General features: G+C 38.7%; 1 protein-coding gene and 1 long non-coding RNA gene across 6 annotated transcripts; one reads left to right on the forward strand and one right to left on the reverse strand.

Moving 5' to 3' along the window:
* The first annotated feature begins 450 nt into the window (after nucleotides 1-450).
* LOC112188119 lies at nucleotides 451-4,854 on the forward strand. 5 transcript variants are annotated; one of them, XM_040512617.1, is made up of 12 exons: nucleotides 451-598; nucleotides 1,276-1,365; nucleotides 1,500-1,825; nucleotides 1,899-2,183; nucleotides 2,286-2,467; nucleotides 2,613-2,822; nucleotides 2,922-3,166; nucleotides 3,388-3,453; nucleotides 3,750-3,865; nucleotides 3,973-4,055; nucleotides 4,139-4,243; nucleotides 4,481-4,854. In XM_040512617.1, the coding sequence occupies exons 2-6, from the start codon at nucleotides 1,291-1,293 to the stop codon at nucleotides 2,666-2,668; spliced, it is 924 nt and encodes a 307-aa protein (XP_040368551.1). In that variant the 5' UTR covers nucleotides 451-598; nucleotides 1,276-1,290; the 3' UTR covers nucleotides 2,669-2,822; nucleotides 2,922-3,166; nucleotides 3,388-3,453; nucleotides 3,750-3,865; nucleotides 3,973-4,055; nucleotides 4,139-4,243; nucleotides 4,481-4,854. The 5 variants fall into 5 exon arrangements, 4 of the variants coding, with proteins under 4 accessions (XP_040368551.1, XP_040368547.1, XP_040368540.1 ...); XR_005804584.1 differs by having other exon boundaries at nucleotides 452-598; nucleotides 2,690-2,822; XM_040512613.1 differs by having other exon boundaries at nucleotides 2,286-2,822; nucleotides 3,745-3,865.
* A 3,574-nt stretch (nucleotides 4,855-8,428) lies between these two features.
* Nucleotides 8,429-12,518, reverse strand: LOC121051246. Its single transcript, XR_005805391.1, has 3 exons — nucleotides 11,449-12,518; nucleotides 10,704-10,774; nucleotides 8,429-9,739 (listed from the first exon to the last, which is right to left on the reverse strand). It is a non-coding gene; the product is annotated as an uncharacterized LOC121051246 (long non-coding RNA).
* Between the last annotated feature and the right edge of the window lie 3,646 nt (nucleotides 12,519-16,164).

Consider the following 16,164-nt stretch of genomic DNA (forward strand, 5'->3'; position numbering starts at 1 on the left):
GCTAACTCTTATTGACTATTGTGTTGTATTATTTAGGCTATTCGAATGTGACCCCCAACTTTTGTAAGACTGATACCTTTTAGCTTTGCAAAAAACTTATTTGGTGTTGTCACATGTTTCATGATCAATCATGATCTATAATGACGTATGATACATTATACTAGTATGATATGTAGGTTTTGATTTTTCTTATCACTTACAATAAATATATGATAGTAGTTGGAATAAAGATACTAATGATTAGACGCCAGAATTAACTTTGATTTTAGTCAATCTCGTTACGGATTCATTTTAAATCGGAATCAAAATGAGAGGGTTTTTATTTATTCTGAAACGAAAGAGACATTAGAAAAATTCAAAGTTTTGTCAAAAAGAAAAAACTCGTATTTTGTTTGTTGCAAATGAGACATGTCTGATTTTGATTTTTCACATAAAAAAAAAACTGATGGACCCACTATGGCGTTAGGGTAAGGACCTTAAATTCCATATTCAGTCTTGGACTGTCTGAGCAAAGTTTAAGCCACCACCGTAGTGCGCCGGCCTCGAAGCAATTTTGCCAACTCGCAGTCTCGACTGTTCTTCTTCGGCAGCTTATCAGGTATGTTTTGATTGAGCTAAATCTCACTTCTGATCGATTGTTGTGAAACAAAATATGGGCCTTCCATTTCTCTGTTCGCAAGGTCTTTGATTCAGTGCCTCTTTGAGATTGCTCGGATTGTGGTTTAGGGTTCGAATCCCATTTGTCTGATTCGTTCCCAAGTTTTTGACTTTGAATCAAATACATCTTCTAACATGTATGCGTTATGTAATTCAATTTCATCGTGTATATATGATGTACCACTGCATATATAGCTAGCGACAATTCTTTCATAACTTTCGCCGTGAATTCACATACGGTAGAGAAAAGAAGACATTAAAATGAACAAGAACAATACAAACTGCAATATTAATCAACACTAGGATCCAAGATAAAGGGGTTCCGTTAGCAGAAAGCAGAGACTAAGAAGATATTCACCAAAAGACCAAGTACATGCACTGGGGATATGCATTAAATTTTATCCGATCAATATGTAAGCACCCTCCAGAGTAGAGAAACTACAATATCAATTGGGGTAGCGGTTTCGTGTGCCTCTATATGCATTGAAATTGTTATGCTGTTTGGTAATCTATAGTTTGTGATGATTTGAATTTTATTTTAAATGATTTGAAGTCTCAATGGTTTCGGCCTTGTCAATGTGACTGAACCTTGTTATTTTTTTCTGTTTTTGTTTTTAGGTATCTAGAGTTAAAATGAGTCTGGTTGACGAAAGAACCATATTGAGGAGCATCGTAACAAAACAGGATGGTCTGTTCCGCCGCAATAAGGTATGTTTTCTCTATTTATATGTCTGCATAAGTATATGTGAATATTGATTAATGTAATTTGAAAGAATTTAAATTTGATGTGTGTGTGTGTGTGTGTCTGTGTGTGTGTGTGTATATATATATATATTTTATAGGTGATTGGCGCTCGTTTAATCTCGTATGAGATAAAGAACTTCTTCGTGCCAAAATCATACTACACTGGAACTATCCGATTTGACAACGAGACACAAAAAGAAGCCTGTTTTTTCAAATTTGCACAGAATGAAGGAGAAGTAGCTAAGCATATTTTTAAAGCAGCTTCCAAATTGAATCAAGATGGAATCCTACAGCCCTGGTTTCTCACCAATAACAAATTAGAGAAGACGTGGATTTTATGTTACGAGCATTTCAACTCTCTTCTCAGTGAGCTACCAGATAACAAAATTTTTGAGCTGCCTGAAAATTGGCGTCTCTCTGTTAGGTATAGACATTCTCTTGGCATTTGTCTTTTTTAAATATAGTATATTATTTACTAAGCTGACTGTATATTGCAGGAACTCTATGAAGACCATCAAGTACATACATGAACGCTATCTTCTTCATCTGGGTTTAAAAAAAAGAAGTAGCTACGCCCTAATTAATGACAAGAAGAATGGTTTCAAAATCAAAATCCTCTTTGATCGTAATTCATCGACTGAGAATTCGGTGTACGACATAAAAAAGGCAAAGTTGGATGATTGGAAAGATTATAAGGACGTGCTGGAGTTTCTGTTGAAGTCATTGCCACAAACGGATGACCTAAAGTTGTTTCTAAATTATTTTGGTCTGGACCAAAAAGGGTAAGTAATATGATTAGTTTCCTCGACTATTTTATATATGGATGTGTGTTATGTCATTGGTTTGGTTTTTAATTTTCATTTCTTCGTGCTATTTGTTTTTAGGAAATATGATGTATTCGTTGATCGACTCATTGCACATCCTTTTCTCCTGTGTGCTGAAGAAAACATGAATTTTATTGCAAACGTACAGCATGCCATTATTACCCAAAGGATCAGTTTTTTAAGTGGTGAAAAATTCAAAGAGTATGAGAATTGGGATGAGAAACTTGATGATTGGCTGAAAGGTATATACTCACAGCAAATAGTAGATGGATTCAGTTATAACGTCATGAGTGTAACAGGTCTCATTTGGTTTTTGAGAGATGTTTATGTCCACAATTGTGATAAATTTGAAGAGATTGATTGTCACTTGATGCAATCGTTTCCTAGGTTATACGGTCAGCTTTACGAATCTTTATGAAGGTATTACTACATATTTATTGTGATTGATATGGAAGTTAGCTTAGGGGGAAGAGACTGTCAGTGCAAAGACTGAATCAAAGGCTGAAACAGTGGAGAAATCCGACACCTGAAATGAAGCCGAAAAATCTGATTCCGCAGCGAACAAGGAAAGTGAGAATCCACCTCCACCAAAAAATTGTGAGTTCTCCTTCAGTACTATAATAAAATCCACCTGGTTAACAATACATTTTTCCTCCATATATTCGTGTCTTATTGAAGTTACATGTTGTGGTGCAGGAAGTTCCTCTGGAATGAATTTGAGATGTGCACAAGGCCAGAGGTTATCCCTGCAAATGCAGAGGTGTGTCCTTTGCATACATAAGCTGAGAACTAGAGTTGGGGAGCATGTGGCGATGAGGAAAGCTTGAAAATGATTTCAGCAATTATATAGCAGTAATCGTGGTTTCAGCGATATCTTATCATTTGATGCAAAACAAAGATCCAGTGTATCGTAATGGAAAGCTTGTTGTATCATCAACAAGGTAACACACGCACTTTCTTTGTGCATGATTTCTCAATAATATAGTTTTCTTGGTTATATCTTGCTGCAAAGATCCAAAGATGTTGCTGTTGACTTTGGTGGACAAATAGTATGCTTCTTGCCTATCATTTTCTGAATTTTGCATGCCTAAAATAATTTTTTCTTTCGGGCTCTTTGTTCAATTTTATGCCTGCCTGATTTACTTGTTTTGGCTGTTTGCAGTTAAGTGTCAGCATTGATGTTCCTGGAGAAGAGACATATCATTTTCAGCCTCGCCTGTTTGGAAAGGTATTGCATCTATTTGTGGTGCTGAGGAATCTTCTTAATTTGTTAAGATATCATGTATATCTAGAGAATTCTTTGGAGTACCCTTTCCAGTTTACTCAATTTTATATATGAAATGAGTGGCACAAAGTATCCTTTGCCTTTACTCTAGCCTAAGGAACTGTTATACCCTTGAGCCATTTGCTAGGTTTATATATGCATTAGGGAAGGCATATCCTTTTTACGTCTTACACTTTTGGATGAGAAATTAATCCTTGGGGTTTTATTTATTGGAAACAAATGGTTCCTGAAAAGTGCAGATTTGATGTTTTGTCTACCAAAGTTGACATTCGCCTGGCCAAAGCTGAACCTATACATTCAAGAGATGTCCAGTTCAGCAAGGATAACCCTGTTCCACTAAAGGTTAATGCCCCAGGTACATTAATATTCCTATAACCAGTGGCCATGTTTTTTGGGGTCCACCCATTATCGGTTCCAATTTTACAAGTAAATTTGGTGCTAATTAGATGCAACTGCTTACAGTTATTGGCGTCCAAAGGCCATCTTACCCATCCTCCAAACCAAAATGGGTAGATTGGGACAAGCTTGAAGCCCAAGTGAATTAGGTTTGCTTTTTAACCTGGTTGATTTTCCATTAGTCTCTCAACCTAATTGATTGGGGTAAATATTCTGTGTTTTCTGCTTCCAGGAAAAAGATGAGAAGCTTGATGGTGATGCAGCTTTGAACAAATTTTTCCAAGACATATTCAAGGATGCTGATGAGGACACAAGAAGGGCCATGAGAAAATCTTTTGTAAGACACTCCTTCCTACTGTTTGATACCGAAATAAAACTGTTAATTTTTGTAAAATTTTTAGTTGCGGTTTGAAGGTTGCCATGAAAAAAATCTTTTGTAAGACACTCCTTTCTAGTGTTTGATACCACAATAGAAACTATAATTTGGTGAAAGTATAGTAATGATTTGAAGGTTGGCTTGAAAATTTGAAACCAACAAAATTGCATCCTAATATGTGTTTTTAAACTGTACCAGTGTACCAGGTGGAGTTGAACGGAACGGTGCTTTCGACAATCTGGAAAAAAGTGGGCACCAAGAAGGTCGAGGAAAGTGCTCCTGATGGTATGGAGATGAGGAAATGGGAGTACCAAGAGCTCAAGTTGGACAGTGCTTGTAACCTATTTGGAGTGCCTTTCGTTTTGGTGGACGCTGTTTAGTTTTCTCTTTTTCAGTTAGTGTCTATTCTTTTGCCGACGGTCACCTAGGTCGGTTTTTGCTTTCGGTCTTTCGTGTTTTGTTATGTACTCAGTACTATCAAAATCTGGAACAAGGTTACCTTTATGCTCCTGAATTTCTTGGTGATCTGATTCTATGTCTTCCTTGGTTCTGCTTGTGAGCCAACGCATACATGACTAAACTGCTTTGTGAAACCTTCTTCTGATGAGTGAAAAAAGAATTATAGAAACAGTACATGAAGGTTTTTATACTGTATTGAACTGCCGGTCCGTGGCTGGATTTATGGTGCATTCATCACGATGTGGTTCATTACAGTAGAAACACCTCTTCCAGAGGCATTGAGGTTGCTGAAGAAGAACTTGAATTCTCGGTTACTGAGGCCCCGTCCCAAATCCAAGTACATTTAACATGTCCAGTATACAAACAGTGCGTTTTGGTTTAAAAATAGCCCATCTTATCTTGGGTTCTAAATAGAAACAGCGCTAATTTCATATTGTTCACTCTCCTGTAATTTCTCACAAAGAGTAATGCTAGAGATCCCAAAATTTCTTAACGAATTTCAACCCCAAATGAGGTGGCATTTGGCACTTCATCATTTTTTTTTTGCTTAATAATATCCTAGGTTTATTTATAACCTTTATCAATTTAAGAAAAAAATCCTTACAAGTTTCTGACTTTCAGAAAAGAATTCAGCCCTAGGGTATTCAACAATGAATGATATGCTATTCAACCATCGCAGGCCATCATCCAATTATATTCTATATGAAGATTATAACATGAAAAACTATGATATGCTATTCAACCATCACAGGTCACCATCTAATTATATTCTATATGAAGATTATAACATGAAAAACCTTCACTATTTTATCTGAAGCCCTAAGCACCTACATCTCTGAGAAACAACTTTTTCAAAAATTCGGGATCGTTTTCTCATCTACATCTCTAAGCGTCTCTCATAATCAAACTCAATTATAACCATAGCTGAAACCAATTTCTACCCTCAATTTTGATTCTCAACAAATTTCTATTGACAATTGGGCAGATTGCAATGCCTACAACAATAGATAACTGCTTTTGCTAACCTGGTAATCACCCATAAGTGAACAAAACCAACTAATAACTCTTTGTATTGGAATTCACTCGATTGATTTTAGCTTTAGAGAATGGAAATCTCCATTGAATTAGTTTAAAAATTTATTTATAAAAATGTTAATAGGGTTGAAAATAAGTAGAAATATTTTGAGTGATGACAGGGCAAATGCCACATCATTTAGGATACAAATTTGGTATAAAATTTTGGAATTCCAAGCATTTTCATATTAAAAATATACATTTTAGTATATTTTTAAACCCTGGAGTTACTAGGGCTAATAAACAACAAATGTCCACCACCAGCTTTCACAAGCTGGGCCATATACATAGCATTCTAAAGCGAGTCTGGCCGAAGAGACTCCACCAAATATCGCCTCATTAAATCCTCTTCGGTCCAGCTCAGAAATTCAACGTCACACTTCTCCAGAGGAGCTATTGTACTAGATGTAGCCCAAAGGTGGAGGCCCAAAGCTGTTGAGGAACACGAACACCAAATGGTCCCAGGAGCCCAATCCTTGCTTGGACTCGTACCAGTCCATCCACGGTGCCCAGCAGATGCAGCGAAGCCATCTCAACCTTCTTGACCCAAGTCCAAGGCTTTGTCTTTGCTTCTATGGAACACTGGGAAGTTGAAGTTGAGCGTGGGTTTGGGGTTGTGGATTTGTTCTAGCCTTCCAGGATTAAATTCTGGTTTTTGTGGAGCTCAATTTAATTGGTTGAGAGAGATTCCAGGGAGCGCTGGAAGTCTTGAATTGATGGCTGGGTGTGGTCTTTGGGGAGCTCTAGCTCAAACCCTATGGAAATAACCATTTTGGTGGTGCTCATTTGGGAATTGAGGCTCTGTGAGGAAGACGAAACGAGTGTCAATGTGTGTTTTTTTTTTTAAATATTTATTAAAAAAAAATTTATGACAGGAAAAAAGCAAACAACTACAAAACAAACCCACGATCTACGCCCCTTTCCAGCTGATCCAAATGGAACTCTGGGGACACCGAAATGGGCAAGCAAAAAAAACCAAACGGCAAGATTGGATGCGTGATGAGCTAACGCAGCGAGACGAAACGAGTGACAATGTGTGACAGTGGAGCCTTGTGCTCTATTTAGCCAATAGGTAAATACAGATTTTAAAAAAAATGGAAACTAGAAAAACTATTTGGAAACTTCTACACAGGCCCGTCTATCGTTTATAAGGGTAATCAATGGGTATTGGGTTTGTATTTTGTCAACATATTAAATGTGTTATTGTAAATAAATTCAAACTCATCATACTTTTTGTAAAATTACAAGCTCAAACACAATCTATTTACTAATAGTTAACGTGAGATAACACCTAATCCGTTTAATAAATAGATTATGTCATGTTAATGACTAGACGGTATAAGGAGTCCTCTGCATTTCTTGGAGCGACCTCGGTTCACGAAACCTAGGGTTTTGTTTTGCTGGTGGTGGTGCAGCTTCGCTCCCCGGACCAGGCAAGGTTGCGGCGCGCTCCCAGGTGGTGTGCGACGATGGTGAGGTGGTGGGTGTGGAGTTTTTCTGGATCGTGGCTTTTGGGAGCTTGTTCCAAACTTTGGCGGTGGCAGATTGGTTTCAAATTTGTTTCAATCTGGGTCTGAGAAGTCAATCGTGGTGGTGCTCCGGTGTAGGGCTTGGCGATTCAGTCTGTTGAGGTTCCGATAGCGGTGGTGACAGCGGCAGGTGCGAGTTCGAGCGGTTTTGAGAACAGGTGGTGGTGGTTCCCGGGCTCAGTTGATCGATTTTTGAAGTAGGCGTTACGGCCGGACTCTAAGAGGACCCAGTGATGGTGGAGGAGAGATGGAAGCCGCCGGAAAGGTGAATGGCGGGGCTACCTTCCAGGAAGGCAGGTCTAGTTCGACTGGTGTGAGGAAGTTGGATTTTGGTAGTGGGCTTGGGCCTCTGCCTTACTAGGTTGTGGTTGCAGCCTAGTGATCTGGGCCTTGTTTTGGCTCAGGTCTCCTTTTTCCTTTTCACTTAGTTTGGGTTGGATTGGGCTTTTGGGGAGGTAGACAGTTTTTCTTCTAGCCCTATTTTTGTCTTCTGGATGTTACCGTGCTCTGTGTTGTTGTGTTGCGACGTACACCATCTGGGTCTTAGGCGTCAAGATGCTCAAGACAGTGGTTCCATCTTTAGATAGGGTAGGGTTAGGGAATTTTATTCATTTGCTTTTCTTTTCTGCAGTTCCTTTAGGTTTTCAATTTGTTGGCTAGTAATAATTTAACTGCTTTGGGCAGTTTGGTTAGGAGTTTCTGGCTGCTTTGCGCAGTCTGTATTGTACTTGTACTTGTACTATGAGTGGTTTCTTGAAACCCCCTACCTTGACGCTGTGACGTCGTAATATTTTGGAACCTGATTCATTTTCCCTAACAAAAAAAAAGAGAAAAGATTATGTCATATTGAATTCGATAACTCATTTAAACGGGTCACAGCTTCACGGTCTGGACCCATTTAGACGTTAAATTCCTAAAAAGACCAGGTATACGTTAATCACAAACAACCCGACTGGATCCTTTTAATAAACTTGCAATTGAAGTTATTTCATGTTGGCTGGTTACCATATGTAAATGAGCCATTTAATAAAAGATAAATTACATAGTAGCACATGACCAAAGATGTAAATATAGAAAACTCACTTTCAAAAAGATTTATACAAATAAGGACATAAGCCCAGACCCAAAAGCCAAATGATGCAAGCATAACATTTAATTTTAATGAAAAATGACCAAAATGCTCGAGTTTCATCATAATTTACGGGTATTACCACTGACCAAATATCCAAAACCCAGAGCTCAAATGCTACCCAAAACCCTAGCGGCTTAGCTGCCATGGCCGAATCTCCGATTATTCTAGAAAGCCGGAAAAGAAAGTACACCGACGACGGCGACGATAAGGCTCAGGTAGCAGCACCGTTGCGGCATATAAAAAGCATCGTTTTGTAATACCCCGAAAATTCAATTTATTTTTCGGGGACATTTTGGAAATGATTTCGTAGTCATGGAAGGAAGTACGAAGCTTTGAGGAGTTGTGAATTTAGCTCGAACAATTTTATTTCGAAATCGTACGTTATTTAGGGGCGTCTCAAAAAGTGACTTTTTATACGTACCGAATTTGGGAAAACTTCCTTCATGAAAGTTGTAGAGCTCATCGATACGATCGCGTGCATATGTGGAACGCAAAAATCGGAGTTCGTATGAATTAATTATGATTTTTTGAAAAAGTTTCCAGTTTATTATAAAAGCTTCCATTTTTGGTAATTTTCCAAAAATACATTCAGTTTCCAATTTTGGAAACTGCAACTCTCTCTCAAAAAACCGACGGAAATCGCTGCCTTGGCTTCACGGCGTCGCCACGACTTCATCCGGCCACCTATGGCCATGAAATTGATATCAATCTCTTCGTCTTGAAACCAGCTTTCCATTTATATATGCCTTGCATCCGATCATTCACCATAGACAACGAATCGAAGCAAAGAAGGTCAGACCACTTTTCTGGCATTACTTCAAATTCCGGCCAACTCCGGCAAAAGTAGGAGGGGAGACCAACTGGGCTTTGTTCGCCTTGCCATGCTCTACAAACTGACCAAGTTTCACATCTCGATTCAAACCGAGGAAGACGAATTTCGGATTTGAGCGATTTTGGGCGATTTCGGCCTCTTTCTTCTTGTCACGCCCCGAATTTTGAATAATAAATTCAAATCCGAAACATGAAATAAACAACTTAATCAAATAATCGTTCTGAATTTTTTTCTTAGATATAAACACATCTAGCCTCACTCACTAATACATAAACCAAATCCTCAAGAATTTAATAATACAACACGCTCTCACCAAATTTAAATGTAAGCTCAATGAGTATAACAACCTCACACTAAAGCTGTAACTCCAATCTCACTACTCTAAGCAGCCTGATCACCTTCTCGATTCTCCTGACCTGTAGGATTACCCGCTACACAATTTGAATAGTGTACCGAGATTGCAACAACACCAAACCCGGTAAGCTTTTGACAGCTCGTGAGTAAATAAGAAGGAAATGTTGATTTTAAATCATATTTCTTTTAACTCAAGTAAACAACCAACAATCTCAACATCTGTAAGGAAACATCAAACCAAAACACGGAAAATCCACAACGAATACATTTCCACAATCCTTTAATCCACAATATCACTACTTTGGTCCATCCCAACTATTTGGATCCAACTATATCTCGGTTATTATTTAACCGGCGGTCTTCGGACTTTTCCCTTGTCCTCAGAGCACTACATCTCGGTTATTATCTAACCGGCGGTCTTCGGACTCCCAGTCCTCAGAGCACTACATCTCGGTTATTATTTAACCGGCGGTCTTCGGACTTTTCCCCTGTCCTCAGAGCACTACATCTCGGTTATTATCTAACCGGCGATCTTCGGACTCCCAGTCCTCAGAGCACTACATGCATCTCGGTTATTATCTAACCGGAGGTCTTCGGACTCCCAGTCCTCAGAGCACTACAATTCTACCCTCTAATCAACTCAGAAGATCAACATGATTATCACACACATTTATCGGTTAACATCATCATAAACAATCATGGTAATTTCCAATACAATATCATATCTCAACCAAATTATCATAATTCCACACCCACCTCAATGTCACACCATTCCATATATATACCCACGTAAATATATATATATATACGTAATCATCCGCACATGGATAATCACTAATACCAATTATAAATCACACAAGAAAATCAGGAAATTCATTTTGTATAATTAAAACATTTTACTTACCTAAGGACCGTAGCTGATCAAGTCCATGTGATTAAAAACAAATATTTATTCCATAAATATTTTTCACACAATTACGACAAAATAAATTAATTTAAAAGTGCTCGGTTCGTAATATGAACCAGGTGAGGTTTACTCACCTCTAATCCCGCTGCGTCTTCAATTTCACAAAACACGCCAAAACCGCTCACCAAGGAAGACCGTCAATCACCTAAATCCAATATGATCATAACTTAGCCAACAACTCATAATTAAAATAAAGACGATCCAACGGTCGGATCGAAATTATATGATGATCCAACGGTCGGATCCTCACGGATCGCCCATAGGATCATCCCCCAAAATTATCACGAAGATCCAACGGTCGGATCTTCCTGAATCGTCCTTATAAACATCTCCACAAAATTTCATGAAAATCCGACGGTCGGATTCTCACGAATCGCCTTCTAAATCTCTAATTCACAATTATACAAAGATCCAACGGTGGGATCTTCGCCCGTGACCTCACAAAGTCACCGGGACAGTCATACGATCAACATATCAAAACTACAAGTCCATCGGACGCTCCGATCTTCAAAAAACATTAATTGGATTATCGAAATCGATCGAAACCGTAAAAATTCATAACTAAATCATACGATATCCAAAAAATGCCTATAATATATCGAAATGATTGTATTGAAATGTAGAATCTAAAAATGTAAAGAAACCAAATTTGTGACCCCCGGAGGTGGCCGGAAAAGGGCCGCCAGAGTTTGGACAGAGCCGCCGCCGACCACCGCCAATGGTGTCGGGGCCTGGCTGTTCCTCTTCCTTTCATCAAGCGCAACCACTTTCCTAACTAGCACAAAGTCTGAAAATGAACGGAAGTGGTCGAAAAGTTACCTAGAATCCACGGTTTGGCCGGAAAATTTCCAGAAACCGGCGAAGCTCCGATCAACGTAAAAACTTCAACAACTTGGCCCGATCCTTCGCATAATGTGTTCAGAAGCTCAAGGCGAGTTCAATAAGCCAAAGAAATCGAAGAATGGTGGCCGTAAAAGTGAGATATCGGCGTTGATTCGATTTCGGGTTTAAATCGAAACCGAGCTCCACCGCCGTGAAGCCGCAGTCTGAGGAGGAGATGAGGGCACCAGGCTGTTCGTGGGGAAGCGGCGATCTATTCTGGGCTTTGTTTCACCTCAAATGCTCTCCTGAGGAGGGAGAAAATCGTTGGAGAAGAAAACTGGCGATTTCCGGCGGGGAGGGCTGCAGCCGATCGAAATTTGATTTTCTGAAAATGATTTTCGGAATTTCCGAAAATGGAATATTTATACTAAATTGGAACTTTTTCAAAAAATCATAACTAATTCATACAAGCTCCAATTTTTGCGTTCCACATATGCACGCGATCGTATCGACGAGCTCTACAACTTTCGTGAAGGAAGTTTTCCCAAATTAGGTACATAAAAAAGTCACTTTTTGAGACCCCCTAAATCACATACGATTTCGAAATAAAATTGTTCGAGCTAAATCCACAACTCCTTAAAGCTTCGTACTTCCTTCCATGACTACGAAATCATTCTAAAATGTCATCGGAAATTAATTTGGATTTTTCGGGGTATTACACTTCTTGAGGTAAATTTCAGCCTCTAGACTTGAATTTTGATTTTGGTGTAGTTATGAAAGTTGCAATTGGAGTTAGGATGAAGAACTTTCATGTTGTAAGTTCTGTCTAATTTTGACTTTGGATGGGCGGCGGTGCCGCTACTGTGATGGTGGTTTCCGGCAACCTCCGGCCACCCCAACGACTGTTTCTGTCCATTTTTGTGTTCTACGTGTCGATACGATCGTTTGCATATATAATTCATAATTTTTGGAGATCGTATGATTAAGTTATGAATTTTTACGTTTTTGATCGAGTTCGATCGTTCGATTTGTGATATGTGAAGATCGGACCGTCTGATGGACTTGTAGTTTTGATATATTGATCGTATGACTGTCCCAGTGACTTTGTGTGGTCATGAGTGAATATCCGACCGTTGGATCTTCGTATAATTACAAAACATTGATTCGGGAGGCGATTCGTGAGAATCCGTCCGTTGGATTTTGGTATAATTTGGAATCCGACAGTGGGATTGTCATTTAAGTATGTTTTTGAGTTATGGGCTAAATTCAAGTCACATTGGATTAGGTGATCGATGGATTGATTTGGCGGACGATGGTGAATCGTTGTTTGAGTGGTTAAGAAGACGCAGCGGGAATTTAGAGGTGAGTAAACCTCACGCGGTTCATATTACGAACCGAGCACTTTTAATTAATTTATTTTGTCGTAATTGTGTGAAAAATATTTATGGAATAAATATTTGTTTTTAATCATATGGACTTGATCAACTACGGTCCATAGGTAAGTAAAATGTTTTAATTATACAAAATGAATTTCCTAATTTTCTTGTGTGATTTATAGTTGGTATTAGTGATTATCCCTGTGCGGATGATTACGTATATATATATATATATATAAATATATATATTTACGTGGATATATATATGGAATGGTGTGACATTGAGGTGGGCGTGGAATTATGATAATTTGGTTGAGATATGATATTGTATTGGAAATTACCATGATTGTTTATGATGATGTTAACCGATAAATGTGTGTGATAATCATGTTGACCTTCTGAGTTGATTAGAGGGTAGAATTGTAGTGCTCTGAGGACTGGGAGTCCGAAGACCGCCGGTTAGATAATAACCGAGATGTAGTGCTCTGAGGACTGGGAGTCCGAAGACCGCCGGTTAGATAATAACCGAGATGTAGTGCTTTGAGGACAGGGGAAAAGTCCGAAGACCGCCGGTTAAATAATAACCGAGATGTAGTGCTCTGAGGACAAGGGAAAAGTCCGAAGACCGCCGGTTAAATAATAACCGAGATGTAGTGCTCTGAGGACAGGGCAAAAGTCCGAAGACCGCCGGTTAAATAATAACCGAGATATAGTTGGATCCAAACAGTTGGGATGGACCAAAGTAGAGATATTGTGGATTAGAGGATTGTGGAAATGTATTCGTTGTGGATTTTCCGTGTTTTGGTTTGATGTTTCCTTACAGATGTTGAGATTGTTGGATGTTTACTTGAGTTAGAAGAAATATGATTTAAAATCAACATTTCCTTCTTATTTACTCACGAGCTGTCAAAAGCTTACCGGGTTTGGTGTTGTTGCAATCCCGGTACACTATTTAAATTGTGTAGCGGGTAATCCTGCAGGTTAGGAGAATCAGGACGGTGATCGTGCGGGTTAGAGTAATTGTTATAGTTTTACAGTGATTGTAATAGTGAGGTGAGTTATGCTCATTTGAGCCTTACAAATTGATTTGGTGAGAGTGTGCTGTAACAATTAACTTGAGAAATTGTTTTATTGTATTATTGAGAGGTGTGAAGTGTGGTTGTTTTGAGAAAAAAATTTAGGACGTTTATTTGTAATAGTTATTATTCATGTTTCAGATTTGAATTGTTTATTCAAAATTCGGGGCGTGACAGTTTTATCACTAAGCAAGCGCCCAGACCTCATCGAATAAAACGACCTCGAACGATTTCCACCGTAACCATCCTTCCACCTTCTCACTTTCACTTTTCTTCATTCTGCTTATTTCCAAAGCAGAAGCTTTGATTTTGGCTTTCTCACACAGCGATGTAGGTTACGAGGAGAAGCGGGAGTTGCTGATACGGGGAATCGACAAGAAGAAGAAGAGAGAGCTCGGCGGTGCAATGGGAGTTACAAAGAATGGTGGAGAATCTACACTTGGTTCATCAAGAGAGCTAATTCTCAATACCACCTACCTTAATTACAAAGGTATCAATTCGCATTTAGATGGAGATGCAAGGGTTGGTTTCAGATTCGGATCTAGAGGTGGGTTTTCTCCATTTTCACCCATGTATTGGATTTTGATTGAGGTTGAGTATTCGGAGGTGGGTTTCCTCTGTTTGGGAATATATTTGGATCTTGAAGGAGATGGGTTGTTTGAAACTGGGTTTTAATTTGGGAAATTTGAGGTTTGGAGCTGGGTTTTTCAATCTTAATGAGCTGGTATTCTCAATATATAATTGCAGCTGGTCATAGTTCAACAGTCTAGCTATCGCCCAACAATCTAAGATAGCTTAAGCAATCAAAATCCAATTGCTATGTCATTTTTCTTAGGTCCCAAAATTTCAGTCTTTGCAGTACTCTCATTGGATTTTCAAAATACTCAAGGTCATCCCTTTGAGCAATGCAAGACCTAGAAAATAAAATCAATCTAGGCCAAAGAAACAAAACCCAGGAGAAACACAATTCAAAATCAAAACCCAATACTATGAAACTTGTTTTCTAATGTACTTTTTTTTAGTGGGTTCTTTGATTTTAATAGTTTTCTGGGAGCCCATTTTGTGGTTTTCTTCAAGACTGATTCTTTTTGTTTTGGGAATTTAGCGCTATGTAGAAAGATAGGATTTTTGTGATTGTATGTTGGTCTGTTCTTTGCAGCTGTGATGCCCTGTTTCTATGTAAAAAAAATCTATAATGGCTTTTGCTATATGATTTGTTAATGCCCTCTTTCTATGAAATTCATTTTATCTCATGACCAAACAGTAAGATCAACAAGATTCATTTTATTTTTTATTTGGATCCAAACTAGAATTTTCACAAAAGAGTTTTGGGGAAAATTCATTTGATTAATTAAAATCATTTCTTTGGGTATGCCCAGAATAATGAGAAAGAAAGATGAATAGATCAATGAGAACAAGAAAGGCGGAGAGGGTAGAGGAAGAAGACGAAAGGTGGAGAGGGTGGAAAAAACTATTATTCAGCTCTTGGATACCACATGCAGCGCCTAATGCAATATTCTATGGACAAAGATGATCTGATGAACTTTATGCTACTGTGTGTAGGTGCAAAAGGGTGATCCTGCTATTGCTCTAGCAATTTTGCTGTGGGAATGATGCGATTTTCAATGTTTTTAATTTCATTCATGGATGGACAGATCTAATTGCTACTACTCATGTTCCTGCTACTGCTACTGTAAATGAAGCTGCTATTGAACCAAAAACATGTTCAGCAATAATTCAATAAAGAAGAAAAAGAATCCTACTACTGCTTATTGACATATCTAATTGTTTCTGCTCCTGCTCCTGCTACTGCAAATGAAGCTGCTACTGAACCAAGGACACGATCAGCAATAAAGAAGAAAAAGTATCCTACTACTGCTACTAAACCGAGGACACGTTCAACTGCTCTTGCTACTACTACTGCTCATGTTACTATAAATGAAGCTGCTACTGAACTGAGAATACGTTCAGCAATAAATAAGAAAAAGAAGTTTAACGAAGAGCTCTGAGATTCTCTCTCTTAGCAACGTGTAAAAGGATTGGATGAGTATGAGTGCATCGAGTGTAGTAACAGGATTGGACGAGTGCAGTAGCAGGATTAGGGGATGACAAGTGCAGTAGCAGGATTAGGCGATGACAAGTGCAGTAGCAGGATTGGACGATGACGAGTGCAGTAGCAGAACACGAGTACGAGGGCAGTTGCAGGACTAGATGGAGTATGAGTGTAGCGAGTGCAGTAGCAGGATTAGATGAGTGTAGTA

Source organism: Rosa chinensis, chromosome 1, assembly GCF_002994745.2.
Source record: "Rosa chinensis cultivar Old Blush chromosome 1, RchiOBHm-V2, whole genome shotgun sequence".
Lineage (NCBI taxonomy): Eukaryota > Viridiplantae > Streptophyta > Magnoliopsida > Rosales > Rosaceae > Rosa > Rosa chinensis.